At 49.7% G+C, this 12825-nt stretch overlaps 1 protein-coding gene across 1 annotated transcript in view; it reads right to left on the bottom strand.

Moving 5' to 3' along the window:
* Nucleotides 1-12825, bottom strand: part of PSD2 (pleckstrin and Sec7 domain containing 2) — a gene marked incomplete at its 5' end in the record, with an annotated part of 44998 nt that overhangs the window by 29358 nt on the left and 2815 nt on the right. The window contains 3 exons of the mRNA XM_082489975.1: nucleotides 209-289; nucleotides 5011-5205; nucleotides 6627-7115. Coding sequence (XP_082346101.1) covers nucleotides 209-289; nucleotides 5011-5205; nucleotides 6627-7115 — 765 coding nt within the window. The remainder of the gene's footprint in view (nucleotides 1-208; nucleotides 290-5010; nucleotides 5206-6626; nucleotides 7116-12825) is intronic.

Below are 12825 nucleotides of genomic sequence, written 5' to 3'. Positions count from 1 at the left end.
CTGTCGAAGCCCACTTTTGGTGGCAGTACCTTGTGCCAAACGTGACACCAAAGCAAAGATTAAATGACAACCTGGAGCTCCCCCCAAGTCCCTGCTCCTATCACATGGACAGCCTCCATGGCGTCAGGAAGCCTGGAGGAGAAACCCACCGCGCTGCTCCACTCTGCCCAGCCCAGGCCCTACGCGGGAGTGCCAGAGACCAGCTCACCTGAGTGCTTTGTCAAGGGTCAGGCCAGTGAAGTCAAAGAAGCTGAGATACTCCTCTGCTACCAACTTGCTAAATTCGTTACTGTAATTAAAGAGGGAGTAGTCAGCCCTTTCATCAGGGAAGGAGACACTGTCTACAAGAGGAACAGCAGACTGCTGCCTCCTGGCCAGCCCAAACCCCCAGCAAGACACTGCAGACATGATCCCAGACCCAGGGGTACTTTCTTCTGTCTTGAAGTGCTGCTGGAAGACCTCCAAAGGGCCCTAACGTGCCCACAGCCTAGCACTGCTGCTGCCAGCCCTAGACACCTGAGAATGAGAGGTATGGGCTGCCAGTGCCCCTTTCTGCTGTGCTGCTGGCCAGGCAAAGCCTCCTCCTAAACCAGTCGGGAGGAGGAGGCCATAAGGATGTCCAGTGCTCATCGGGCACCTTCTGTCTTACCTAGTCCTCTCCCATTGCTGGAGCTGGTCCCCTCCTCCTTACTGCAATATTCCTGCTCTCCACTCCATCTTGGCTCCCATCCTGCCCTCTCACCACAACACCTTGCTTGCACGTCAGATGGATGCCCCTGGGAACTGGATCAAGAGAGCTCAGCTGAGCTTCTGGCCCTGCTCATCCCTGAATGCTTCTCCAGAAACCATTCCCAGGCCACATTTTTGAAGGATGCTTGGAGATGTGTTGCCTTTAAAGCCAGAGTGGGTGCTGCTAAGTTCCTTTATCTGCACAACTCAGGTAGCAGAAGTGCAAGAATAATTAATGAACGTTGGCAAGAAATGGGAGATGATCTCAACATGCTCAGCCTTTGCCATATACAATTCCTCTTCCTTCTCTCCACAGAATGAAAACCATATTTCTAAGTGTTGCACATCCAGTTTCACCCCGGAACACGGTACAGGCAGAATTCATTGCTTGTCCTCCAGCATTGTTTCATCATCTGCTGTGAGGTGGATGCTGTAAAGCCTCTGGCATGGATGCTGTTAGGAAGCATGACACACAGCAGGATCAGGCAGAGCAGAGTGACAGCTTCAGGGCAGAGGTCCAAGCTGAGTTTTGAGAGGCAGGAAATAAGTATTGGTGCTGGAGTTTGTGCAGGAGACTTTAAAAGATATGTGAAGCCACAAGGCCTGACACTCATAAAACAATCTTATTATTTGGGATTGCGAGCTCTGGGAAAGAACATGTGCTCACGGGCCCCGGGGTTAGTCTGTCTGAAGCAGTGCCACAATGATTGGTGCGCAGATTCCTGCCAGCTTCCCAGGGACACTTCTCCACTTGTCCTGGCACTTCACAGCAAGGTAATGTGAGATGCAGAAGATGACCACACGTTTGTGAAAGAAGACGTCACCACATCTTCACCCCTGTGCCAAAGAATGAGCAGAACCAAGCAAGCCCCAGGCCTCCTCTGGGATCCTCTTGGCTCTAAGTCTACAGAAGACCTCATGCATTGGCTGTTCCATTACTGGGAACTAGCCAGTGCTCTGCCTTCCACAGGTCAGGTCCCACCTCACTCTTGCAGTTGAGGTCTCCCAGAAGAAAAGGTCTGATTCCTTATGTTTGGGCACCTATTTACCAGGTCTCCTGAGAATCTGCTTAGGCACTTTGGGCACTGGGCACACAGCAACAACTGCCACCTACTGCAGCAATCAACAGGGAAGAAGAGTGCCTGACTCCCCCCACTTAACTCAAGCTGGCCTTGAAGGACCAGCCTTGCCCAAGGCTCCCTAAAGCCAAAAGACTTGGCATATCTATAGCCCAGCACAGAGCTTGAGTGTGCTGAATTGCTCTTGAGATGTCTCCATGGCCTACACTGGGAGCTACATGCTAATTTACATTCCTAACTAGATCTATAGTCAGGCAGGATGAAGGTGGGTGGGAGCTCCCCTTCACCTTACTCTCCCATCAGGGCAGTCCAGGAAGGTAGGCAGGCCTTGCTGCCTGTCCTTCAGCTCACCAGGTCTTGCTGAAGGCCAGGAGTCCATAGGGAATTTGTGGCCCTCAGGACAAGTGGTCTGTGCCAGCTGCTGTGGTGCGAACAGTCCTCAGGCTGGGTGCCCATCACACCTTCTTGTGTGTCTCACTTCGTTCCTTTCTGCTTGGAAAAGCTCCAGGCAGGGACTGCCAGCTCTGCCAGTGTTCCAGGAGACCTGAAGGCAGCCAGCCCCCAGGAAGCAACAAACTCCTATGTCTAGCCAAGGGCTCAGTGACATTGATGGGACCCTTCTCCCTGAGCTCCAGAGCCACTTAACAAGCCCCAGGCGTGCCTGGGACACAGAGCTCCAATGCTGGCCAGGGCAAGACCATGGCCTACACAAAGGTGAGCTTAGGTGCTTGCTCTGGTTTCCTCATTCAAGAATTGGCCTCTCTCTCTGTGCCATTCCCAGCCCCTCTTGCAGGAACGGGTGAGACTTCCACCATGCAGCTCAGACACAACAGAGACATTCCCACAAGAACAGCAAAGCATTTACCATGGTGACATGTCCGGCATCCTGTGGCTGGTGGCCCTGCCACACAGCCAGCCTCTACAGACCTCCTCTCACCTTACATCCCAACTTGATGCTTCCTCCCTCTGCCTGGTTTGGGAAGGTCCAGGCACCAAGCGTGCTTACTGACCTCCCAGTTTCATTCCTGCGTGGCTGGACGTGGACAGATGTGTGTTGTTTTACAGCCTGAATCACACTGTCCTACAGAGCTAAGCCTGTATTGTCCAGGGTCTTTTTTGTGCTACAGTCACCTGGGTCAAAAAAAAAAAAAGATTGTCCATAAGAAGTTTGACTAAGTAATATTCACCTAATCTGCAGGGGAGGAAAATACACTGTGTGCCCATGCCATACATCCCATCGGACTCTGACAGACCCCTAGCTCAGTGCACTGCAGTGCTGAAACTGTGCTCTGCTGCCTGCTCTGTCACTGCCTGCGCGGTGGCGTGAGCACAGTGCTCTCCTGGGAAACCTTGCATGGAAATGCTTGGCACTACCATCTTCATGGTCTGGCAGCTGAGACAGTTCAACCTCCATCCTGCAAGAAACGTGTGACTGTGGGTAGTGACGGAGCTGAGACAATGCCACAGACAAATCCAGCAACAAGTATCTTCCGTGGAGAGTTTGGTTGCCAAAATACATGCTCTTCAGAGAGGCAAAGGTAATTTCTGGATTTGAGGCTAACTCCACAGAATTGTGTCAGCTGGAAAGAAACTATTTGGAGATATCCAACCTCCATTTCCTTGTTCATCACGCCTTTTCTACTTGTTTGACAATGATGAATTGTTTTGGGTTTGGTTTGGTTTTGGGTTGGGTTTTGGTTTTGTTTTTTTTTGAGAAAATTGCCAATATTCACAAAGAAAAAAGAAGAGTTTAAAATGAGTTAAAAGGCTTTAAGATTTTACTTTTTGAACAACCCTCCTAGCCAGTCCACCTCCTACATGAAGCTTGCCTCAAAGCATCACTTAAACTTACCCTGCTCCCACCACTGAAGGTTGGTCTTACATTGTTGTAAGTGAGCAAGACTGACTTAAAACACACCTATCCTCATCCTTCTTCCTTTCCTGCTCTGCAAATCCACCTGCTTCATCCAAGATCCTGCAGCTCTACCCAATTCTTGCGCTGGGAAATGATTCAGATGTCAAAAACCCAGCTGATCAAACCAGAAATTTTCTTTTAAAGGCTGTGGCAATTCCCAAATGTGGGTCACCAAACAGATTTCCAACGGGTGAGGATTGCAGTGTGAGTAAGGGTTGCAGGAACTAGCAAAGGGACACACTCAGATGCACCCCCAGAGACCAGTTGCTTGAAACTTCCCCCACTCAGTAAGGTGGCATGGCAAATTTGCCAGAAAGGAGAAGGATGCTAGACCTGACCAGCAATGCACCTGCTCCAAGAACCACAGCAAAAGAGAAGAACAAGGATGTTTCTGGTGTCACAAAGATCCTCTCTAGGTGATCATTTGTGGTCTCCTTCTGTCCCAGGACTAAGCTGGGAGTCACAGACAATCCTTGGTACTGAAAGCTTGGGTATTTGCTGAGGGACAGTTGTGTCCTGCTGATCTGGACAAGAGTGAGACATTTCAAGGACATAAAAAAAACCCCAGCAACACAGGTTATATCTGATCCAGGAGAAGGATGATGGGGATTGGTGTCCTCACACCCACTGGCATCCTAAAATAATCTGTTACTGCTACATTCCTTACTGTTACTCTGTCTCTTAGAGACTCTCCCACTTTTGAATAAATACTTTTTATTTGCCTTCTGCCTTACCTAGGCAAATCTACCAGCTGAGGTGCTTGGACCTCCAGTGTGTACCTGGCTCTCCATCAAACCCTTCATGTCATCTATACAGACTGGGTCAGGAGGCACTGCAGCAAGAAGATTTTGAGGTGCAGACAGTAAAAACCTGGGGACTGGCAGAGAGCCCAGTACAGATCCAGGTCTGGATCCCAAACCCTTTATTCTGGGGATTGCTTTAGGCAGGGTCTTGCTGGGCCCTCGCCAAACGCAGGAAGCTCTTGGTTCTGGTGGGCAGCAGCTTGTGGCAGTTAATGCCCAATACATGCAAAGAACTTGCAGGATTCAGATTGCAAGGGCATTAGACTTGGACCAGGTTCAACCACAAGGATCTCCAACAGCCCCAACTCCACCTGTAAAGCCCTTGCGACAGCTTGTCCCTTCCTGCCTTTACTCTCTCCTCCCATCGCGACCATTGCTCCCTCAGAAGCTCCCCACCACAGCTGTGTTTCTGCTGGCCATGCTCAATGCTGCCATCTCAGTCAACCCCCTCATAGGGTTGGCTGCAACCCAAAGCCCCACTTACTTTTTCCCAAGCTGGCGTGCCACATCGCAGCGCTTGAACCCTTCGAGGTTGTAAAGGCGCTTGGCCAGCCTCTTGGCAGCCTCGCTATCCGCCCTGCAGCCGTTCGCCAAGGTGTCTGTGCTGCCCTGGTCAAGCTGCTCCGTGCTGCCCATGTCAGAGTCGGAGTCTGACAGTGCGTCTTTCAAGCTGGCGTCACTACACAGAAACAAGAAACAATTCAAGGAGCAGCAATGTGACCTGATGAAACCCACAGAAAATGCCACATTTTGATTTCTTCTTGTCCTAACTGAAAAATACAAAAAAAAACCCAACACCACATTTGTGAACTGGACATTGGACAAACCCTCTTTCATTTCAGATCAAATGAAATAGTACAGTTTAATTTCAAATTTGTAAAAAAAGATTGAAGGGAAGGTGACTTCTCCCTGAGAAATGAGGATGTATCCATTGAAAGCAAGCAGCCCCAACACCTTTTAAAGCTTTCTCTCTCTGGTATGGAAAAGGATACCAAGTTCTGTCAGAGCTGTGGACATTCAGGAAATCTTAGGGCTAGATCGTATGCTTTTCAGTTCAGATTATTTGCTGAGAATGCGAAACTGCACTTGTACAAATCATGCCAATGGGACTGGCAGCAGACCTGCTGTCCCTGGTGGGCTGCTCCTCTCCCAGCTGGTGTTGTGGCCAGCTTTTCCCACAAACAAGACACTGAGCAGCCTCACTGACACCATCCAGGTGAGGGTGCACCTCTACTTTCTTGCCTAAGGCCAGTTATAGCATTATGGCACTTATTTGCACATTTTTGGGCAGTGTGACTCATTGAAGGCCTGATAGCTAGCTGGACATACCTCCTTGCTCCAGCTCTCCCATGACCTGGCTGCTCATCACCTGGCTTCCTCATGCAAGAGGCTGCCTGCAGATAAGCTGCTGCCTCCCAGGGACAATGGTTTGGGTCTGAGCTGGCCCGGAGGATGAAGTCTCTGCTGATCTCCTCACTGCTTGCAGAAGAACCTTTGGGGAGGCCTCTACAGGGGCACCCAGTCCTAAGTGAAACCTTGAGGTTTTCCTGCACTTCAGAGCACACTGGGGTGTGTGCCTGACTGCCTCCAACCTGCCAAGGGCTTTTCCAGATATCAGGCAGACAAGGCTGTGATCTGCCCAGAGAAGCCTCAGCTTTGCCTGCTATAAGAACAGATGGGATTTGTGAGCAGCCAGGTGAATGGTGGTGAGCAGCCAGGTGACCACCAGCCAGGTGGTGACCTCCAGAGCAAAGGTGAACATAAAGTGCTGAGTCTTGGCTTTTCTTGGTCTCACAGGGCTCCTACAGGACCCTGCAGCTCACATGCAGTTTGGGGTCCTGGGATTCAGAACAGGGAGGACTCAGACAGAGGTTGACTGGCTCGTTTAACACCATGAGAGCTTGCTCCCCAGCTGTAGTCCTACGAGTAGGAGAGCTTTTCCTGTTGGTGTTTGGCCTCTCTGCCATGACAGCATATGAGAAGAAGCACAAGGGGAAAAAAAGCAGCTCCGTCTCTATCATGTCCTCTGAGTCTTGCTCCTGGACTGGGACCCTGTAAGACAAGGAGCCCTTTGCCCAAGGAAATCCCAGCCTGCCTTACCTGATGGAGTTAATGATCTTGGTGGCATCTTCCTCTGACCCTTCCACGTGGAACCCATTTGGGATACTCTTCAAGGACAACCGACTCAGCACATTCTCCGACCTGCTGCTGGTAATTGAGTGCCTGAGAGGGCTCCCAAAATCCCCCTCTGCTGGCTTTGCTGCTGCCTGCTCTTGCTTATCAGCAGCCATGTGGTGAAGGGCTTCTCTCTGATGGGCTACCAGTTTCTGCTCCAAGAGCTCTGGGCTTTCCTTGACCCTTTGCTGGATCAATGGGGTGAGTGGGGCCTCAAAACTGACACAGCTGTCTGTCTCGTCTGTGAGAGAGAGGACGTCCAAAGAGTCCAAGCTGCTGTAGTATGTACCCTTCATAAGGTCAGACTCAACGATCTTCTCAAAGGTCGAGCTGAACCCATCCCTGATGTCTTTGAATTGAAAATGTTCCTTGTCATCCTCACTGTAGCTCAGTTTGGCATCTCCAGAAGCAAACCTGGACCAAAAGGGGACATGTAGAAAATACAGTCAAGGTAATTGCTTGCACGGTTCCACTTTGAACTAGGAGGCAAGAGAAGAGGCAAAATGGATGCTGTGATTATAGGCCCTCAGGACCTTTCTGTGGTATAACCTGCCTGGTTCCGAATTTTACTACAAGCTTCTAGAGCTGAAAAAGGCAGATTTTTATGATGAACAATCCCAGGAGCCCAGCCAACCCTTTATTTGGTCATGCCCCAGTATAAAGCCAGACCTCTGAACTGAGAGGTTTGCATCTGACACCTGCTACTGGATCCACTGCCAGAATAGATTTAATCTGCAGGTTTTCAAGTGCTCCAATTATGGCTACTTCAAAAGCATGAAAATCCTTAAGATCAAGGCCATTTCATCTAACTTTGGAAATCGGCAGCAAATGTCCTTGATCCCTTTTATAGTGGAGAAATAGCAGAAGCTTTTAGGGCCCAATTCATATGCTGTAACTTAAGCCTTTTTTCTTAGATGAGGCACCCTAGAAGTGCAAGGCACCCTACAAATAGTTTTCTTTCAACTAACAGGGATGTAAAAGGTGATGGACACACATCCAGGCAGGGGAGGCTCTGTGACACTTTACAGCTAGCCTGTGGGATTCAGGCAGGACAGGAGGCCTGCAAAATGCATGAACCTACAAGTCTAGCTTCCAGGTGTGCATGCATGACTCTCAGCAATCCCAGCTCTGCTTGGCGTTGAATGCAGGGGCATTCATTCCAGCGTACAACTCAATATGAACCCACACTGGGAGAATTCATCTGAGTCAAATCCAGCAACGCCCGCTGAGCTGGGAGCCCTGGGGAGATGGGAGGGCTCAGTCCCTCTCGGAATAGACCAGGTTGCAAGGACCTGCCAAAAATATCCCGGGTTTCTCAGGTGAAGCCTGCCTCCCCTCTTCCAGCAGACGCTGCTGTCATTTGCCTTGTCAGAACCAGGCTTTTCATTCTGCGATACAGATGAAAGCTAAGGGAACATTAAGCTGCTTTTCCTCTGCCTGTGATGGAGTTAACGTTCTTCATAGCAGCACATATGGTGCTGTGGTTTGGATTTGTGCTAAAACAGTGTTGATAATGCACCGATGTTTTATCTATTGCTGAACGTGCCTGCACAGTGTCAAGGCTTTCTCTATTTTTCACTCCCCATTGAGTAGGCTGGGGGTAGGCGAGAGGCTGGGAGGGAACACAGCTGGGACAACTGACCTGAATTGACCAAAGGGATATACCATGCCATATAGTGTCATTCTCAGAAAAAAAAAAAAAGAAAAAAAAAAAAAAAGGGAAAAGTGTTTGGTCTTTCAAAGTAGTAGCACTCAGAGACTAGCTGGGCATCAGTCTGCTGCTGGGAGGTGGTGAGTGATTGCTTTTGCATCACTTGGTGGTTTGTTTTTTTTTCTCTTTCCTTTACTTATTAAACTGCTTTTATCTTGACCCACAAGTCTCACTTTTGCTCTTCTGATTCTCTCCCTCATCTCACAGGGAAGAGTGGTGAGGAACTGCAAGGATAGGTGCTCAGTTGGTCGTTGGAGTCAACTCACTGCATCTCCTCGCTATGGTTGTCTCATTTTGGGAACCCTGTGTCAGTGTCATGGCTATGCCTAGTGCGTCTCCTAATGAGCATGGCCTCACTTTGCAGCACATTACTTTTCCCTGAGCTGAATTCTGGGGGTGGTTCAGGGATGAGCAAGTTTCTTGTGCCAGCTAAGGAGATGCTGTATCTTGTGCATGCCCAAATCCATATCCTGTTAGTAATGTTTCCTACTGGGTGCCAGTGACAGCCCACTTCCAGCCTTGAAGAACATCACCTGCCACAGAAGAGATTGGAAATGGACCTTGGGAGGTAGTGGCTCTAGCACAGAGGCAGCAAAGCACTTGTGAGCCAGACGTGGCAGAGCCATGATAGTGTCTCCTTGGAGTCTGGGCACTTCTCAGTGCACTTTACAAAACAGTTCAGTCTTTTTAGGTGGGGAAACTGAGGCATGCACCACACTCCATTGAATTGATCACAGCAAAAGTAAAGAGAGGTATCACAGTATCACAGTATGCTAGGGATTGGAAGGGACCTCAAAAGATCATCTAGTCCAATCCCCCAAGGTAGAGAGATATAGCCTTGTATCCCATCTCCACCAGCAGACAGAAGAGAACGGGGAAAGCAAAGCAACCACCCCGGCAGCCACCACAGCCAGCCGCATGTTTCCAGCTCCCAGCTCTCTGCAGCTTGCAGTTGCCCTGATCCGGAAACATTCAGCCCATTTTGTCCAACAGACACAGGCTCCCTGGTTTCACAGTGGAGACAGACCCCTGAACACCACTTCCATGCCTGGACAGAGGGTCAATGGAGCCCTGAAGCCAGGTCTGCTTGTACTTACAGGGTTTGGGGTGCATACTTCTTTCTCTCAATACAGGAGGGATTTGCTTGTACTTCCACTGCACAGCTAAGCAAGTAGCAAGGAGGCAAGGCTGCCCCTTGAGCAGGGAGCAGGTTAATAAGGCCCTGAATTTACTGGCACAGGCATACAGACGTAGTGTCATCCATTACTGGAAACCCTAGCCCTTCAAAATGCCTCAGGCAGGGTGGAAGATGGCTGGCCATTTCAGGACACAGTGGCCCTAAGGGCTAGGCAATGTACACCTTGCCACCAATGACAACACAACCGTCTGGGAACCATCATCATCGGGTTTGTGGAGCAGCCAGTTCTCATGGGCATCACTGGAGACACCGTGCCTGAGTGGTGATGCTCACATGGACCGGTTGTCCTCCAACACCCTCATCAGCATGGGCAGCAAGAACTCAGCATTTACATGAGCACTAACTCCAGGCAGTAAAATGGGACCTGGCATCCCTTCATATAGGGAAGTCCTCAAGTTTATCACCTTTATTTGCTACAGCCAGTGTGTTTAAAGACCCAAGTCTGCAGGATAGGAGGTTGTCTCCCAACAGGGATCTCCTGACCCCAAGAATCCACAACCACCAAAGGGCGAGAGGGGATACAGTGGACAACTAACAGAAAACCAGTGTAAGGAGGGAAGATGCAACGACAGAGGTGCATATAGCCCCGCTGTTGCAGTGAGGAGCGGGCACAAGTCAGCTACCAGACTTATTGTCCCCCATCTTTGAAAGAAAAGTGCATTTGTGGAAGGATTTTAACAAAGGAAGATTTTCTTGCTTCTAAAGTGCCAGGGCAAGAGCCATTGAAGAGGAGAGGACAAATCAGCGCTCTCAGGTTTCTTATTTCTCAGTGCCCCAAGAGTCTGAGGAAACCAAGAAGGTCAGGGTATGCCACGTTATCTTCCCTTCTTTATGATGCCGGATGCCAGGCTAGCGGGCTGGTGAGCTGCAGCAGGAACAGGGGATCCCAGCCACAGCAGGGAGCAGGACAGACCCGCCTGTGCAAGGAGGAAGACAACCATGTGTGGCTTACGCTACATTCATGAGACCTGACAGGTCCTGACAAACAAGTTTTTGCACCCTTTGAAAGTCCACTCTAATGTCGGAGCCGGCAGAGTTGCTGTTTTCAAACCCAGCTCTGCAACCACAGGGTAAAAGCTTACATGAACGTGTAGCCCTGCATAATCCCTTGATTCCAGGAGCTCAGGGCTTAAGAAAACTCTCACCCAGTTCATCAGAGCTGGCCATACGGCAAACCAGACATAAGCAGAAACGAAGCAGACAGCAGCAGCCCCACAGACTATCTGCTGCAGCCCAAAGGCCCCTCATCCTCAGGAATGCTTGTCTTTACAAATCCAGCCATCCCTGCAGGGTGAACTGCAGTGGCTGGCCATAACTTTGTGTACAGAAAAGATCCTCTCCTTCTACAAAGCAGGAGGAACTTCAAAAACTTCATGCTTGTGACAGGCAGGACTTTACAGCCTTAGTTGGACTCAGTGGTGGGAACTACGGACTTGCCTTGGCAGCTTGTCCCATTGCCAAACTTCTTGCAACAGCCCCATCCACAGTGAACTTCCATGTCCCCTCCCCTACAAAGGGTCTGTCCCCTCCCCTACAGAGGGTCTGTGCCCTCCCCACACCAAGGATAAACCCTGGGCCTTTGTAGTTTCCCCAGGTCCTCCAAGAGAGCCATCACACCGCTCCTTGGCCTGCATTGCTTCACTCCCAGCACCAGCATGTCTTTGTGTGGGAGCATCCATGCAGGAGGGCAAGCCCTGGCCCACCCCCATGAGGTTTGTTGCACGCCATGTGTTTCCAGGGGTGTTGTGCACTGCAGCTGTGCCCGTCAGTATTCTCCTGGCTGCTTCTGGGTATCAAGTCCATCAAGAGCCATCAAGCCCCGCACCACCTGGATATTACTTAGTAGGTCCCACATTGCCATAATCCCAAGACAGACAGCTCCTGCTCTCTCACCACACTGAGCAGAGTAATTTCCATTAGCTGTTCACACCACAGAGCTTGTATTTTCCAGCCCTTTGTTTATCCCCTGAGCCCAAACTCGCACAGCAGGCAACAAAGTGAGAAAGTCTGTATCCCCAGCAAAGGCTGCGTGGGACAGACCGCAGAGACCAGGGCAGGTGTCCTAGATGGGTCAGTGGGCACCAACAGGTCAGGCACATCACATCTCTCTTTGTGTGGTCCCAGAGACGACGGAGGAAAAAGAGACTTTCTACAGCTTACACCAGCCCAGGAGCACCATCTGCATCTAATTCAAGCAAAGCCAGGCTAAGGTGGGAGACACTGAAAGACCTCACTTGTGTGAATGAACTTGACATAGCCACCCTACAGCAAAGTGTCGCGTACTTATTACACAGTGGGGAAGGCAATTGCTTCACTTAAATAAGGAGCCGTATATTTATTTGCATTGTAATCAGAAGGTTTTGTAAGCGTATTGAAGTAACACTGTATCTAATTGCCTGTGCTGCTTTCCCCAGTCATCTCTGAAATGCTGTTTTATTGCTTACGGCAAGGCATGCAGAGCATAGCACTTGGTTATTATTGCTGCTGAACCGTACTGGATTTTTATGCACGGAGTTGTTTACATTTCCATTCTCACTGGTTCATTAGTTGTAATAAAGTAGAACCTAGTTTGCTGTGTTGGTGGAGTGAGGAGGCCTGCCAGAGAAGGACATGATGGAAATCAGGTTTTTCTTGCCTGTGCACTGCAGGCCTTCTGCAAAGTTCTTCTGAAACTTTATTTAATGGAATTTGACTTGCTCAACGGGTATATGTTGCCATGGGAGGAAATGTGTGGACAAAGGCAGCAGTTCCAAACATGCAGGCGCTAAATGCGTCTACAAGCCAAAGGTGGGGGTTCCTCTATTGAGAAGTTTGACCTTTTTGGATGATTTCTGGGGCTGAAAGCAGTAAGTTTCCTACACTGGTGAAGCTCTCAGCTTGACTGCAGAGCTGCAACCTCCCCAAGATCAGCATGGCCAACGTTGGGGACTTCTGGGAAGGTGAAAGACCTCTAGGCAAAATAGCCACAATGATTGGAAAATAGGGCTTTGACAAATGGTATGTCGGCATGTCAATGGATGCCATGGGATAAACTAGAAAGGGGGTAAAAGGGATTCAGTTAACACAAACTGCAGCACAAGATCTAAAGCTTTGGTTTTATTTCCCTGACTTTTTAAACAACCATTTCCTGCATAGATGCACGCATCTACATTCGGTGGGGCAATCATAGTTTCTTTCTCCACATCCATCATGGAGTTGATGACATTGGATGACTT

The sequence above is a fragment of the Vanellus vanellus genome (genome assembly GCF_965231255.1).
Source record: "Vanellus vanellus genome assembly, chromosome: 13".
Lineage (NCBI taxonomy): Eukaryota > Metazoa > Chordata > Aves > Charadriiformes > Charadriidae > Vanellus > Vanellus vanellus.
The sequence above is the reverse complement of the archived record's forward strand: the minus strand, read 5'-3'. Positions and strand labels throughout refer to the sequence as shown.